This window comes from Tenrec ecaudatus, chromosome 17, assembly GCF_050624435.1.
Source record: "Tenrec ecaudatus isolate mTenEca1 chromosome 17, mTenEca1.hap1, whole genome shotgun sequence".
Lineage (NCBI taxonomy): Eukaryota > Metazoa > Chordata > Mammalia > Afrosoricida > Tenrecidae > Tenrec > Tenrec ecaudatus.
Genome location: NC_134546.1, coordinates 49,758,510 through 49,776,275, shown reverse-complemented (window position 1 = coordinate 49,776,275; position 17,766 = coordinate 49,758,510). Strand labels below are relative to the sequence as shown.

General features: G+C 38.1%; 1 protein-coding gene across 4 annotated transcripts in view; it reads right to left on the bottom strand.

Moving 5' to 3' along the window:
- Positions 1-515: 515 nt before the first annotated feature.
- The window catches only part of NIPA2 (NIPA magnesium transporter 2), a 28,666-nt gene continuing 11,415 nt past the window's right edge, over positions 516-17,766 (bottom strand). For 2 of the 4 annotated variants that reach the window (XM_075535399.1, XM_075535401.1), the window contains exons 3-6: positions 16,610-16,666; positions 5,435-5,525; positions 4,074-4,234; positions 516-1,944 (exon numbers count right to left, since the gene is read on the bottom strand). In XM_075535399.1, coding sequence (XP_075391514.1) covers positions 1,310-1,944; positions 4,074-4,234; positions 5,435-5,525; positions 16,610-16,666 — 944 coding nt within the window. In that variant the 3' untranslated portion in view covers positions 516-1,309. Of the gene's footprint in view, positions 1,945-4,073; positions 4,235-5,434; positions 5,526-6,221; positions 6,295-16,609; positions 16,667-17,766 lie in introns of all 4 variants that reach the window. The other 2 variants (XM_075535402.1, XM_075535403.1) reach the window with 2 other exon arrangements.

The window sequence follows — 17,766 nt, the reverse complement described above, 5'->3', positions numbered from 1 at the left end:
ACATACAGAATGAGGTTTGTCATCAATCGACATTTCACCTTTTTTGAAACGAGAAAGTCACTCGTACACCTGAGTTTTTCCCATAGCACTGTCCTTGCAAGCTGTGTTCAACATCACAACAGTTTCTGCAGCATTTTTCCCAAGCAGGAAACAAAATTTCACAGCTGAACACTGTTCTCCTAAATCAGTCATCACAAAAAACATAAAGCTAAACTGCTTTTACAAAAAAATTCAGTGTGAGAACCTTCCCAGGCAACGCCACTGGGTGCACTAACTCAGAGTGAATTGCCCATGTACTACGGAAGCTCTGCACAGCTGAGCTTTTATCAGTTTTGGGGGGAGTAACCCCCTAATATGCTTGACATTTTCCATATACGCTTTAAAAGACTAAAATATATAGTGGTACAAAGAAACCAACAAAAAACAAAAGTGAAATTTTGGTGCAAAGAAACCATGGTTGTTTTTTTTAACAAACAAACACTGCTTGTTCTCAGCATGTAGACGTACAAAAGAACTTTGTTTCAATTTCTTTTTATTATAAACTAAATTTAAGAAATATGTAGTTTTAGTCTTCTGACTTCATTTCCCAGAGCTGTTAAAAGGCATAAATGACATAAAACTCATTATGAAAATACACAGAAAAGAATGTAAAACAATAAACTTTCAGGCAACACAATCCAGCTCCAACCGACATAAGACACAGCTGGTGTAAGACACAGCTGGTGTAACCAAATGTACATGGGAAATCTCATACAACAACCTTATAAAGATTTTATTTGAGGTGATTTCCTACATTTCTGTGGTCTAGTGTTCCCTCTGTTAGTAATAGAATTCCTTTATACTAACAGTTCAAAATTAAAGAATTCATCCAACAGTAGTTTTTATAAGTAATGTAAGCCAGAGGGTAATGCATTGGAATAACACCTTATAAATCAAAAAGCCTAAAATGGTCAGGACTTGAGGGATGGGTTTGACAGATGTACAATTCAGACTGTTATCACCAATGAAAAAATAAAGCATTTTTATACTCTTGAAATAGTCATTAGTGTATTCAATTTTTGGTAAAGGAATCAAAGTTTAAAATGTCTCTACAATAATACAATGTTAATAGAAATAGAAATTGGCTATGTAATGAGGTCATTATAGTGAGCTACCAATATTACCTAGCTAAGTAATTTCCAAATCAGTGAAATCTTAAAAAAAGATTGTCTTTAGAGAACATTATTTGAGGACAGTACTTTTTCAGACACATTCTGATACTTAAATTTGTTTTATAACAGAATTATAATTTTTTTTAATGATATATTTCCTAAAATGCTGACAGGCTCCCATTTCTTCGGGAAATATTTTCACCAGTGTGTTGTTCAATTACACAGGACAAGGTTTCTTCACTATTATTAAGAATTTCATACATACTAGAGAGACTGCCATTCATTGCTTTTTCATCTTTCCGAAAAGACACAGGCAGACTTGCCAGACTAAAACTGACATCTTTAAAGGCATGCAACAAGAATATTCCCACAATGATTGTAAAGAAGCCACTCAGAGTACCAATGACATCATCAACAGGCATATCTTGCCACTCCTTGAAGAGGATAGCTGAACACATTAAAACGGATGTTGTGAAGAACACGTAATATATTGGTGTCACGATGGAAGTGTTGAATATATCCAGGGCCCTATTTAAATAATTGATCTGAGTGCTCACACAGACGGTCAGGCTGAGCAGCAGAATCCAGGTGAGAGGATGCTGCAGCACGGGCTTTCCCGCAAACAGTTCTTTGATGGCGATGCCCAAGCCTTTCACGCAGGAGACAGAAAACGCTCCAATCACAGAACAGATCGCTATATACACAAGGATGTTTGTCTGTCCGTGGCGAGGTCCCACCACAAAGATTAATATCAAGGACACAATGACTATAAGTGTTGCAAAGACCACAAAACCTAAAGGAAACAAAGAAAAGTTATTTTAGTCAAAAGTTTTAAGTTCTAAAGAAAGAGTGTTGACACTGAAAAAATCGGCTTTCCTTATATTTATTTACCCTGGAAAGAAGCACACCCATATACTGTAAAATTAAAAGATGCTTTCATGTTCACAAATTGTGATACCACAATGTTCTCAGTGGTATCCTATGTGTCATGCCTGTATGGGATTAAATTGATTTGTGCTGATTTCTGTTGGGGCTACTTTGCAGCTCACCACCTCTCGCTCACTGGAATGCTCAGTTCCTACAGCAAGGGGACATGTGCAATCAAGCTAGGCTGGGGCTAACTTGTCCTAATATTGGAGGAGAACTATTCATGAATTTATAGGTACTTTTTAACAAAAAAACAAGGAGCTGTGGGGAGCACTGGAGAGAGAATTGGACTGCTAATTGCAAGGTAAGTGGTTCAAACCCACCAGCTGCTCTACAGGATAATGATGTTTTCGGTGCCGCCTAGAAATCCTACGAGTTGGAATCAACTTGATGGTGGTGTGGTTAACATAAAACCATTTAAGAAAGGGTGTTTGATTTAATCAGATCCCTTTTCTACAGAGATGACCATGTGGATATTTTCCTTTGCTCTACTGATGTAATGCATTACATTGATTTTTCTCATGTGAATCCATCTCTGTATTAGTGGAATAAATCCCACCTGGTCATGGTAGATGACTCTGATAAAATCCAACACTTTTTCACTGAAGAAAACTGGATAGAAATTACATGTCCTAGATTCAAGATTTATAAGAAAAGCCAACAGTCAAAATTATACACTGGAGAAAGACTGGGAGCTTTCTGGGAAGACAAGTGTGTGCCTGTTTTCGCCATTTCTGTTTAATATTGTATTAGAAGTCCTAGCAGGGCAAAAAGACAACTAAAAGAAGTAAAAGGCTAAAAAAAAAGTAACAGGCATCCAGTCTGGGATAGAAGTAGTAAAATCTTAGTTTGCAGGAGATATAATGTTACATATAAAAAAATCCCAGAGAGTCCACTGAAGTATTTTTCTAAAGCTAACAGATGGATGTACAAGAGGTGCAGGGTATACGGTTAACAAAAACCAATTGATTCTCTATATACCAGCAATGAGAAACCTGAGAGGGAAGTTAGGACAACATTTAATTTACAATAGTACATGAGAGGATAAAATACCTAAGAATAAACCAAACTAGGACACGAAGGACTTCTATAATGAGCATTATTATTTTTTAAATAAAAGAATAAAGCTAATTTGCCATCAGGGTGATTCTGACTCATGGCATCCTGATAGAGGACTTCTTTGGCTGTCAATCTTCACAGGGGCAGATAGCCTATCTTTCTCTATGGAGCAACTAGTGGTTTTGAACCATCAACCCTGTCATTAGCATTCCAATGTTTTACTCCACAGATCCACTACGGCTCCTCTGAAAAACATTACCAAAAAATACCAAATCCACTGCTATTGAGTAGATTCCAACTAAGAGCAACCCTGCACAGGGTTTCCATGGCTTTATAGGAACAGAACGCCCCATCCTTGGAGTGGCTGGTAGCTTCAAATGACCTGGTTCCCAGCCCAATGGGCACCATGAAAGAAGTTAGAATAGATAAATGTTCCCTATTTATGGACTGGAAGACATAATATTAAAAAGATGTCAATATTAAACAAAACAATCTACAGATTAAATGAAATCTCAATCAAAATTCCAACAGACTTCACAGAAACAGATAAATCAATGTGTAAAGTTGATATGGAAAGGTAATAGGCCCCAAATAGCTAAAGCAATGATGGCAGAATAACTAAGTGGGGTTCCTGCGTCTTTGTTTTAAGTTATCCTATAAAAAAAACCCCAAAAACTCAGTGCCATTGAATTGTGATTTGTAGCAACCTCTAAAGGTACAGTCATCAAGTCATTCTGGTACCGCTGGTGTATCAGGCACAGACCAACTGGAGAAAATGAGTTCAAAAGCCAACCCACGCACCCATGCTTGACTGAACTGTGACAGGAGTCCATCCCATGGGGAAAGAAGAGCCTCTTGAAGAAATGGTGCTAGAAAGGCAGATTTCCACAAGCAGAAAAAAAGGATCCATGATAGAGGAAGCTTTAGTTTTCTCACCTGGGTCCCCCAGCTTGTGAGACATTTCATTTAGGGTCTCTATCTCTTCTTCTTTTGGAGCATGAATGACCATAACTGTAGATCCTAAAATACTCAGCAGACACCCAATTTTCCCATGAAGATTAAGTCTTTCATTTAGAAAATATGATGAAAGAATAGCACTAAAATGATTTAAAAAAAAGCGAAGAGATATCAAAACACAACTAATTTTCCCATTTTAAAACATTAACATAACTTGTCCTTTAAAACACTGACAGTGCAAGGTTCTGGTTTTCAGCCATGGCAAAGAAAATGCACGTACAGCTGTAAAAGTTTCTAGGGAAACACCTGCTTCATTATACACAAAATCAATTCTTTTTATCATCTACAAAGTCAATATATGAAAGAATCCATACTTTATACAATCTTAGACTTTTATTAGGAACTTGTATTTAAACCAAGGCTGAATAGTGATGTCAACATTATCACTGGTGGATGCAGCCTTCGTATTTGTTCCTTTACTCCTACAGAGTTTGCCAACTAGTCATCAAATCACAGTATCTTAAGGGACATTTTTTCTGTATCTAAAAAGAAAATAAAGATGTTATTTTTGTATACAAAATCACTGACAACAGTGTTTCATTTACTGCAATTCATATTTAAAAGTCAAATAGAAAAAGCAAATAGAAAATAGAAATATATTTTATATTATCCAATAAAGCTGGAGGTGGAAGAGAAGTTTGAATAGAGTTCTTTTTGTTTGTTTCAAATTTTGATTAATGTATATAAAGTAAAAATGCCGTACTAAATGGGAATGTAGAGGGAGAAAATACAGTATGAGCCTATAAACACAATGATACAAAATACAGAAAGAAGGCATGCCCCGTAGTTATATATAATACCCTTTCCAAAAACATTAAAAATATCCATCAATTTTAGGAATAGCAACTAAACAAACTTCTATTGTATTTAGATGTTTGGGCCAATCATTAACAAAAATAAAACAAATCTTATCCAAACAAACACAAAAGGCCAGACCTTCAGAAGCACACATGACTCCCAGGCTATTCTTCACCAATCACCACCTCACCTGTCAAACAGTACATGTTGTGACAAGTGCAACTCAGCACTTTAAAAACTTAAAATCGAACTAGAACCAAGCATAAACAAGATAAAGCATAGGAGCATGTTCTTCCACATCAGTAGACTGCAGTGTGCACAAAGGCTACTGTTTTAAAAACATACAGTGCTTTTACACAGTGTAAAAAGAACTCAACGGTGTTTAAAAGCAAATTATGTTAGAAATGTGATAGACGGCACTATAAAGTTTACAGGTTAAAATACTCTCCACCATTCTGGCATATGACACATAGTGTCCTTACCTTACGAGGACGCTGAGAGCCCCTAAAGGAGTCACTAATGTGGCTGGTGCAAACGCATACGCAGCGAAGTTGGCCACCTCACCAGCTCCCACTAGGAGACGAGAAACAAAAGAAAAACTCTCAAGTAGGAATATGCATGCTCAATTGAAAATATCTGTGTTTTATGCAGTTTTATATTATTTCAAGAGTAACTAGCAATTTATTTTCACCCACATATTTAAAAGGCCGACCTATAAATTATTAGAAAACATTAAAATCCATTAGAACAAATGTTTAATTTTAACTGAAGTAATCCAATTTATGCTTATGTTTAGGTTTTTAAATATTATTTCATACTTCTATGCTTTGTCAATAAACCCTTGTGAATGAAAATAAGACAAAGCTGAGACATGTCTTTTCCACTCTTTTTTTCTTAAGTCCCAATTTAGGTGTGAGGAAAAAAAAGACCCAATGTAATGTTCCAAATGCACCCCAGATTACCTACTGTGGATCATGCCCTGTTCTAGGACCGGGGAAAAGGCGGGAGGCAAAACAAACTGCTCTCGTTATGCTTGAGGCTGGCTGCCAGATGTTTCTTCCACAGAGAGGGCTTAAACACTTAACTATTGCCCCACTGTTGTTGTTAGGTGCCATGGAGTCTGCTCCTATCCATAAGGACCCCATGCACAACAGAATGAAACACTGCAAGGGCCTCCGCCATCCTCACAAAGGCTCCTGTGCCTGAGCAACCGCTGTGTGCGTCCATCCCGTTGAGGGATTCCTCTTCATAGCCGCCCCTCCACTTTACCAAGCATGACGTCCTTCTCCAGGGACTGGCCTCTCTTGACATGGTCCAAGTTCTTGAGGTGATGTCTCGCCACCTATGGAGGATTTTGGCTGTACTTCTTCCGAGACAGGTTTGTTTGTTCTTTCGGCAGCCCATGGTGCTGTCTGGTGACCCTTATGAATATTTTCTCATCACGTCTGATGCAGTGCCAAACCTTGCCCCCGAGTCTGAAGTCTATTTTCAAAATTCCTCGGGGATGTTGTTGCTGTGCTCCCTTTGCTGCTCTGACGCGCCCCCTTCATGTTGTGCCCTGGTGTGTGGGGTCAGACCGGGCACAACACATTCTTCCTTATGGATCAGTTTCACCACAAGTTTCATTGTTCGGATCACATTAAAGTGTTGCCTCTAGTAATTTTCTATTTAATTATTTTAGCTATTCCCTTTGTGTCCTTCTATAGTTATGGGATTTTTTTCCTAAAAAATTTTGCCATTATCTTTCTAAATTTACTTTTATCTTAGGTACCTAATCTTATTGTCAATTACATATATTTAAAACTACACACTTTAAACTTAAATACTTCAAGTTATGATATGTTGCACTTTGCATCAACATATTTTCTAATTTCTATTCAAACTACTTACAACCAAGGGTTATATAAAAGTCTATTTCTTCATTTCCACACATGGATTTTCACATGACCTTCTAGCACACTCATAGTAATCAAGAATAAATACTTGTTAAATCCTATGAAAACCACTAGGCTGGTTTTCATACACTACACAGTTACAGAGTCCTGGTGCCACGGTGGTTCAATGCTCCCTTGCTGACTGGCAGGTTGGCAGTTTGAGCCCACCGTCCGCCCTGTGGAGAAATGTGGCGGCCTGTCTCATACAGCTGACAGCCTCGGACCCCCAGAGGGCACGTACGTCACTGAGCACTAGCATCGACTCGACAGCAACAGGTTCAGGTGTGGGTTGGGGCTTGTCAAGGAGCTGAGGTGGTAAGTGTGGTTAAGAGTTTATAGCAAAGTAGGAAATACGTTTATTTTCACATGAAGTGAGATGTAAACATGTTTGCAATTTAATGGTTTTAGCAAAAAAATAAGGCATTGATTTGAAAAGATAACGAATAATAGCACATTTAAGGGAAATGGTAGTTGCACATGTAGAAAATTGGTTGGGTACTCATGTACGATCTCTGTCATTATAATTAATTTCCTTTCCCCACCCCACTTTTTCAAAGAATATTTGAAATATTTCATTATTAACATTAAGAATTAAAAATAAAAACATTTTACATGATATTGTATTTAAAGCCAGATATATCATTAACATGAGATGCATGCCCCAGTAAAAAGTACAAATTATCAGACTAGAATTCAAAAAGAAACCAGGCTTTCTATAAGCAATAATATAAACTATAAAACCATAAGGCATTTGAAATAAAAGCATGGAAGTACTATTATCATAAAAACAATGTATCACCACTGCCATTATTATTTGGTGAACTTTACTTCAAAGCAAAAAATCAATAAAGATTAGTTCATAAACAAAGGCTCAATTTATCTGTAAGCAATGACTATAAATAAAGCTATAACTTTATTAAGGAATATGACCTTAGAATGTAAAAATCCTAAATTCACACAATAAAATTAGATAAATGCTAGCTAAAACAATAAAATTACATAAATGCTGGATAAAAGATAAACACATAAAATAAATGCTAAGGATACAGAAAATTTAAATAGCAAATCGAGTATGACAGATAAATGTCACTGAAGTGAACATTAGCTTTACTATGTATTGGGTGTTTCTACATCTTGGCCAGTTATATTTCAAGGCGTTTCGGTGCAGTGTTTCGCCTTTTCATGTAGGACAGTCCCCTCATCCTTTCTGTCAAAGGTACTGACTTAAAAAACAAACCAAAAAGCCTTGGAGAAAGTTAAAATTCTACTTTCTTATATGTTATCTGTCCCACTTATTCTATAAATTCTTTCTTGCTTAAGTTTTTTTCCCATTCTTTTCTTCAACTAACTAGGACATTATTCTTTTATACCCAATATAAACCACATATTCTTAATCTGTCATATATAATGTTAATATTGATCTATAATTCCCTTATATATTTACAATTTTCTTGGTTTCTTCCCATCCTCCATCTCCGAACCTTCTTTGTGAATACTGTACATACTCGAGGATAAGCTGACCCAATTATCAGCCAAGGCACCTAATTTTACCACAAAAACTGCATTAAAAATGTGCTGAAAAACTCGGCTTATACACAAGTATATGTGGTAAATTTATTTCCACTTACAGAATACCCTTCAATCTGTTTTACCTGGGGGTGGAGGGTCAGCAAGACGTTACACCTTGCTGGGGTACCACTGACCCATGTATAAGCCGAACCCCAGTTTTTCAGCACTCAGCTTTTACACGAGTATATACAGTATTACAAGGAAATTAGCCTGAGGCAGTTATGGAGTTGTAACTGAAGGTCAGATGTGGCTGGATAAGTAAAACTCACTCTACTGACATCAGGTCAGGATCCTGTTTGTTTTTGTTGTTGTTTCTGAAGCTGTACACCCTTATGGAAGGAGAGATGCTCGTCTTTCTCCATGGAGCGGCTGATGGGTTTGCCAAACAATACTGAAGACGAATTAAATTGGGAGGCCTCACACTGCTCAACTATGAGACAACCACAGTTCAGATAGGAACCACGGTAGTCAAAATAGCCTGCTACAGACAAACGGAACAGAACTAAGAACTCAGAAGTAAACTTAGTTATTTATGAATAACTGATCTTTGAAAAAGTGAACTTCCATTTGCAGTAAAATGGAATAGAATTAATATCTTTCACTATATACAAAAATTAGCTCAATATAGATTAAAAATCTACATGTAAAATCCAGAGTTGTAAGGATCATCAATGAAAACATAAGGACACACTTAGGGGTCCTAATACATGGCACATGTATACTATCAAACATAACTAAAAACACTAAACTAGATTAGGACCTTCTAAAAAGTAGACAAATATACAGTTAAAGAGTTCACCACAATAATGTAAAGAGAAGCCACAGAGTGGGAAAACCTTTTGACAATGATATATTTGGCTGAATAATCTCCAAAGTTTATTAATGGCAACAAATGTAAATACTACTATATATAATACATAATTATATCTAGTTATGAAATAATAATAATGTATGAGTAGATACAGAGACACTCATGGATCAAATGGTACTATACTTCAATGTATATATGTGGCAGAGGATATATCTACATAAGTATTTAAATGTGCTAAAAGTTAAATAAACTTCTTAGTCACATGGGCACACCTTGAAGGAATGCCTTATTCTGCAAGGGATCACACTAGAGGAATCTCCGGGTAGAACTGGAGAAAAATATAAAATAAAACTCAAAATTATAAAGCACATCAGGCTTGCGGATCAAGGAATGAATCGTTGGTCCTGGGAGTTCAAGATAGACTCCAGGAACACTAAGGCCAATTGGCATAACAGTCAACAAAGACAATGTTTTACATCCTACTTTTGGGAGCAGCAACAGGGGTCTTACAAGCTTTGGAATGACCCATATAAGGGGTAAGTGCTGGTCTCTTCTTTTTGGGAGCCAGAACGAGTGAAGAAATCAAAGACAGAAGGAAACAATTAGTCCATATGACCCGTGGAGCACTTGAACACCAGCCTCCATGGCCCTGAGAGCAGAAAAACTAGAAGATATCAAACTACCATGCTGACCACTCTGAAAGGGTGGGACAAAATTCAAACTCGTAAGACTGGGCTTACTGACCTGACACTTGCAGAACCCCTGAAAATATGGCCTGGATATGCCTTATGTACCTATCCAGCAAGAACTCAAGCTCAACTTTCAGTCAAAATATACACAGGTTTACAAGTGAACAGTAACTTAAGGAAGGTATATACTCATCAGAACAATCAACCAGGGGGAGGCATATTAAGAAGAATAAAGAATAATGGTAACCACAGGGAGGAAGCGAGAAATGTTCTATTGTTGAGGTTGTAACCAATATCTAAAACAACATGTGTATAAATTGCTGAATGGAAAACCAATTTGCTGTCTTTCACCATAGTTATAAAAAATTTTTTTAAACACCTATATACATTTACCATTTATCTAGAAGGTTCTTTGCTTCACCATACTTTACTTATGGTATTCAAATTTTCAGCAATGGTCTCATAAGAACAAGTACTAGGCATGGTCATGTCACAGATCTAATTTTCTAATATTAGGGCTACAATCAAGTGAGAGTTCAATCCATTCATTTAACTATGGTTTCTCTGTTTCCTGGTTCATTTTGAGATGCCTTTCTCATTTTACTGTAGCATACAGCAGATCATGCCCCCATGAGACTTAATGTCATTCTATTGTCAGTAACATAATTATACTAGATGGTAAAACACTATTGTGAGAGTACAGTGGAACAGCAAGGGAATGGAGTGGCAAGGTCCCCAGGGAATGCTGAAAGTGGACTTTGGGCCAGGGCGTGGTGCCCCAACAGACTGGACTGGAAAACGCTCCTAAGGGCCAGCAAACGACCCTTGAACGAACTACAAGCCTTTTCTTTGTGAAGTGTTTTGTTTTGTTCTTTGTCAGTAGTTTGTTTTTGTTGTTTTGTTGTCTGGTTGTATACTGTTGCTTTGTTTTCCTCTGTCTTGTTTTCGTGCATGTTAGTGTCTCCACAGGTCTGTCTGAATAGGACAGGCTGGATGAACTATCTGGAGGAAAAACAATGGGACAGACAGTTCTGGGGGGACAGACAGTTCCAGGTGGGGGAGGGGGAGGAGGGTAAGGAAGTGGTGTTAACACAGGGACAAGGGAACAACATGGGACCCAAAATGGTAGTGAGGAGGGAGTGGCAGGCCTGATGGGGAACAATCAAGGGTAAGGTTGCGTAGAGAAGAGGTATAGCTGTAGCCCATGTGGGGACGGAGCATGGTAGTGGGGCAGGAGGAAATTCAAGGGAGATGGAGGAAGGAGCTGGGAGTCAAGGGGCATTTATGGAGGTCTAGACAAAGACATGTACATGCAAACATATATATGAGGATGGGGAAATAGATCTAAGTGTCTACATTTATAGGTTTAATATTAAGGTGGCTGAAGGACCTTGGGCCTCTACTCAAGCACTCCCTCAATGCATGAATACTTTCGTTTATTAAATTGGCACTCTATGATGCTCACTCTCCCGACACAACTGCTGATGCCAAAGTGGGTGAACCAGTAAATGTGGTGAAGAAAACTGATGGCGCCCGGCTATCAAAAGAGATAGTGACTGGGGTCTTAAAGGCTTGAAGATAAACAAGCGGCCATCTAGCTCAGAAGCAACAAAGCCCACATGGAAGAACACACCAGCCTGGGTGATCAAGTGGTCCCAAAGGGATCAGTTACCAGGCATCAAAGAACAAAAAATCATATCATTGACTGCACACCTCCATGATAGGATCGCTGAAGACAAATGGGTGCACAAGCAAATGTGGCGAAGAAAGCTGATGGTGGCCGGCTATCAAAAGAGATAGTGTCTGGGGTCTTAAAGGCTTGAAGATAAACAAGCGGCCATCTAGCTCAGAAGCAACAAAGCCCACATGGAAGAAGCACACCAGCCAGTGCGATCACGAGGTGCCAAAGGGACCAGGTATAAGGCATCATGCAAAAAAAAAAAAAAAAAAAAGAATATATGTATGTGTATATATATGTGTGTGTGTATATATATACATATATGTATATATATATTGAATGAAGGGGGAAGTGCAGAGTGGAGACCCAAGGCCCAAGTGTCGGCCACTGGAGATCCCCTCATAGAGGGGTTTAGGAGAGGAGATGGGTCAGTCAGGGTGCGAGGTAGTACCAATGAAGAACACAGCTTTCCCCCAGATCCTGGATGCTTCCTCCCCCCAACTACCATGATCCGAATTCTACCTTGCAGGGCTGGATAGGGCAGAGGCTGTACACTGGTACATATGAGGGATGGAGGTACAGAGAATCCAGGGTGGATGATACCTTCAGGACCAAGGGTGTGAGGGACGATGCTGGGAGACTGGAGGGTGAGTGGGTTGGAAAGGGGAAACTGATTACAAGGATCCACATGTGACCTCCTCCCTGGGAGACGAACGACAGAGAAGGGGGGGAAGGGAGACTCCAGATAGGGCAAGATATGACAAAATAATGATGTATAAATTACCAAGGGCACATGAGGAAAGGGGTGCGGGAGGGAGGGGGAAAAAAAAGAGGACCTGATGCAAAGGGCTTGAGTGGAGAGCAAATGCTTTGAGAATGATTGGGGCAGGGAATGTATGGATGTGCTTTATACAATTGATGTATGTATATGTATGGATTGTGATAAGAGTTGTATGAGTCCCTAATAAAATGTAAAAAAAAGAAAAGAAAATGATTAGGGCAAAGAATGTGCGGATGTGCTTTATACAATTGATGGATGTATATGTATGGACTGTGATAAGAGTTGTATGAGCCCCTAATAAAACGTTTAAAAACAAAAAACACTATTGTGCAAAGGATTTTATACATGTGCAGAACTTCTAAGTTGAGGAATCACCTAAGTCCACACAGAAGCACACCACCTTGTGTGATTCAAGGACTGTAAACAGAGGCGGGCAGGGTCTAGTTCCTTGATTCTAAACACAGTTTATGGACTGCTATGGATGACACTGGAAGCCCCAGATCCGTTTTTAGGGTCCCTATGTTGACTGAGTGCTTAGTGAACCCCACTGTCCACAGAATCTGGACAGCCGACTATCGGGACAGGAGCTTTGGTAAAGTGCTTCTTAGAAGTTGGACTTAGACTGGAATGTAACAACTTGTCAGCAGATCTCCCTGTCAATCTGTCCTAAATTTTTTCCAAATAGTTTTATTGACATATAATTCACAAATTATACAATTCGATAGTTAAATCACATCAAGAAAAGTTGTACAATCATCACCACAATCAGTTTTAAACCATTTTCTTCAACCTTGTGCTCCTTGCTATTAGCTCCCCATTCTGCTGGCATCCCACCCCCACCTCCCATGCTATTTCCCCTAGGGAGCATTAATCCAGTTACTGCTTCTATAGACTGTAACTGTTCACCTGTCCTGGATTTCATATGCAGAAACATATTTTAAAAAACAACAAGGTAAAAGATAAAAACCTCACTGGAAAAGAAAGCAGAACATATTAAAACTAGAACAAATTTAAATGGATCATAAATTAGATAAAATGTTAAGGTGCAATTTTAACTGCATCTGCAACCATCCACTTTCCAGGGCAGTCTACATATCAACAGGGCTGTTCACATCACTGGTTCATGGTCAGAGAAGATTCTCCAGGGGCTTATTCCATGTGTTTACTTTTTTTTTCTTCAATTCAAATAGCTTTAAAATGGGTCAAAGAGGAGATCAAATGCTATTTCATTCAGACCTAAGTACATCTGCCATAACTGACTTTAGAATGCTGTGTTAACAAGGCGATTCACCCCTCACCTGTGACTGCACAGGGTTGACTGGCGGCTAAATCCATGGACTCTGGGTGTCCACTGTCAGCACAGCCTTCTGCAAACTAGGTATTTACAATGTAAGCTCTGACGCCATTCCCTCCCTCCTTTCCGTTTGGATGATATTATTTACAATCCTAGGATCACACAAGCTAAAGTGCTTTTTCCATGTGGACTTAGTGGACATCTCACTTAGATAGCTGCTTGTTTGAAAAGAAGCCTTTAAAACCTCAGACACTATTGTGATAGCCAAGTGCCAACTAGTTTCTTTACCACTTCACTATAGCATTCATATCTTCGGTGATTTCTTCATGAGGTCAAGCATCATGCAGGGCCATGTCTTAAGAATTGGCAAGAACTAATTAAGGGCTAGAATTAAGTGCAAGCCCAAAATCCATTCATGCATCTCAGGCTCACTTTAGAGATTATTAGCATTTTATGTTAGAGAACGTTATCAGTCTTCCCCCTGGGCATCACTTCCATGGCCATCGAGTCAATGTTGACTTACAGAAAACTGATCGGGCACGATAGAACTGCCCCTGTGAGTCTATGAGCTGCAAATCTTCACAGGAGTAGAAAGCCTCCTTACCATGCAGAACGTGCTGGTGGTTTCAAGCTGCCGACCTTGCAGTTAGCAGCCCAATATGTAATCATTACAGGATAGTGTCATTTAGTTTAGCCAATGGTATAGAATTTAAAACTGTTGAGAAAAGGAAATCCTACCAAGTAAAGGCCAGGTATGAACTGTAATACATGAATTGTTGACTTGTACAGATCCAACTCTTAAGTAACTGGTCAATAATTAAACAAACAATGGAGGTTGGTGATAGGGAAAATCTTCCAATATTCATTCACAAAGCAGAGCCATGCCTGAAAGATCAACATGTCACAATGAAGCAAGGAAGACATTAAAATCGTGTGTGGCAGTTCTAGGCCACCACTCATTGGGCAACCAGAAAGCAAAAGATTCAAGCCAAAATCCAACATCCACCAGTTCTGTGTCCCTGGGCTCATAAAGTCATCTGCTTCTTACTCTGGGGAGTTCAGTTTTTAAGTCCAATAGGTAAACATGGATTTAGGGTAAAGACCAGTTCATTTAGTGGGGATTACCTACCCCTCAGGTCCTTCTGGTGTGGCCTATGAAGGATGCTGTACATCTCAGAAGGATGGAGTCTACAGTTCTGATAGTCTATAGAGCACAGAATAGGTCACTAACAGAACTACAAACAGAAACAGAATAGAAACTACAAAAGTATCAAACCAGGAACCTATCAGGTTATTCTCCCTTTGGGTTCCATGTAAATGTTAAGTGCTTTTTTCTCTCTTTGGGAGGGTGCTGCTCCTCGTTTTCCTACCAAGAGAAATCATTGCCTTCTCTGAGACATATATGCCTCCTCCTCCATCCTGACCTGAAGTTCCAGTGAAGCTTCCTAATCACTCTGGTGGGAATGTGACCTTAACACAATTCTGTGTGGCAGCAACTGAATATCATCTCTCTCTCCCCAGACTTTGAAAAAATGACCCCAGATGAGGTGGCCTTCTCTATGAGAGTGGTTTTTAAGATGCACACTTAGAAGGGGTAAGATATGTTTCATAGACAATAGGCAGACTCTACTTCATTACTTAAGGGCCTGGATTAAAAGAATCCATGCCCTGGGAACAGTGACGTTGGTGTTTATATGCTAAAACTTTAATCGCCTCTGCTTTTTCTTAGATTGAGGTCTTTCGCTGTTTTATATGACCATTGTTGCTAGGATCCTTTGGGCAGGGGGATAGAGGCGGCATTCTTTGTACTTATTTTGTATGTTTTTCTGTATATTGTAGCCTGGATGGGTAGCCTTATGAAGAGAGTAACTGAAGTAATACTCACCTGGGGCACAAAAAAGGAGAATAGAGGAAAGAGGGGTCAACACCAATGAGTCCAAGGAGGAAGAAAATGGTACAAACTTTATTGTGGTGATGATTGTACAACCCTCCGAATATGATGGAACTACTGAATTGTATGTGTTCATTATAGTTCGAAAATACTAATTTTAAAAAATAGACTCAAAAAAGAAATATTCACTTACCAATACCTATATAGCAAGCTCTCTTTCTTTCAGCTCTTACACTCAAATACCGGTTTTTCAGATGCCTCTCTTTGGTCCCTACCTAAGAATTAAGTTAGCTATGCTTTCATTTCATACCTCCCTTTGTCCTTAGCATTCATCAATAATATAATACATTTCAAATGGAAGCCCCTATCAGTAGGGAGGTAGGAACTTTTCAGTTATGTTTGACTTGCTTTTTCCACTAGTACCTAGGGCAATTTCCGGTATATAAGAGGTGATCAATAAATAAATGTTTGAATGAAAAGTCAAAAATAAAAGCCTGTTAACTTTTTTGATTGTTCTTAACTTAGAAATTTGGGTCCGCAGTCTGCCTCACTTCTCTTTCAGTTTACCATAGAACATTTATATAACTGCATGATCCTGAATATTTGTGAAAACTCAGTAGCTTTAAGGATGTCTTCGATGCAGCCTTTAAAAGGAGATGATCAAAATAAGCCTGAAGAGCTTTACCAATTACACAGCCCCCTGCAATCTGGGATGGGACTCAGTGGAGGGAGCACGGAGAACAAGATGTTTTCTAGGACCTTTCACTTTCAAATTCCCTTCTGAAACTAAGAAAAGTCGAGAAAACATGCATCAGACATATTTTAATTAAAGTAAGTCTTTTAATAAGATATGCTATAAAGCAACCGAATGAATTTGTAAGCTTATATTTTAAATATTTTAGTGTTCTTTAATTTTAGTCAATTATCAGTTTTAAATTGTAGACTGTTCTTATATATCAAATATTCTAGTGTATAGCTATAAGATGTTCTCAAAATATTTTAATACATACTTGATAAGAGTCCAGCCCACCACAACCATTCCTTAAGATATGCATGGCCGCCTTGACCTGTGAATGAAGAAATACTTTGTTTTGAAGGATTATATGACTCATATAAATTATAACAACGATTAGTACTGATAATTCGTACAGTCTCTTTTGTTGCCCCTTTACGTAAAGGTTTCTGTATACATGGATAAATAAGTTCTTAAACAATTTTTATGGCTATCTTAGGTAAAGTGTATATGAGAACAAAAATGTTAAAAATGTCAGAACTATACATAAGTGAAGGAATTAAACCAATAATTATATTCGGGTTGTTTACTGTAAACTCAACTGCCATTAGTAAAGTGAAATCCCATGACATAATAGTCCCAACTTCTAATGAATTAGTCTGAATTTAAGTAACCTCACTTATGATAGTCACCTTGGATAGTCCTGTGGTGGTCAGGCACAGATTGAGCACTGCTCAGCCTGGGGCCACCATGGTAATCATCCCAGGCTTGTCTTTCACTCAGACTAATAAGTCACGTCACTGATTCTGAACACCAAGCTTATGAACATTGCTTATATACCCATCTCTACAGACACAGATGTGTGTCAAATTGACACATGAATGAAACCACACATTTTCTTTAAAAAACAACTTATTTTATTTACATCAACATAACTATATACTATTAACATAGGTGGAACTATGTGATACTATATATTGGTATGAAATTCATAATATTGAACAGTATACAACCTTGGAGATATTCAGTTCAACATATCCCAAGTGTAACCTGGGTTGGTCAGCATGATAATCTCCACTGAACTATTTGTCTTTACATTTGATGTTTACTTTTGAAGAACTTTTTGACTACATTTATATTTATTACTGAAGTAATGCTTTCATGAATGAAATATATTTACTGGGATTAACACTGAGTTTATGTTTGCATCAAATTGATGCACATTCAGAGATAAGTATTTTGAGCTTAGAGGGCTTAGAATTAATTTAGATATATTTTTCTCATTAAATGGATAAAAGTCAGAAAAATGGTAGGCGGCAAATGAAAACCATTTTTGTAATTTTCATCAAGGAAATGAAAATGCATCAAAAACAATGAGATTGAGGAAACTAGTAGATGTCAATATTTTTTCCTTTGTCCACTATAAACCAATAA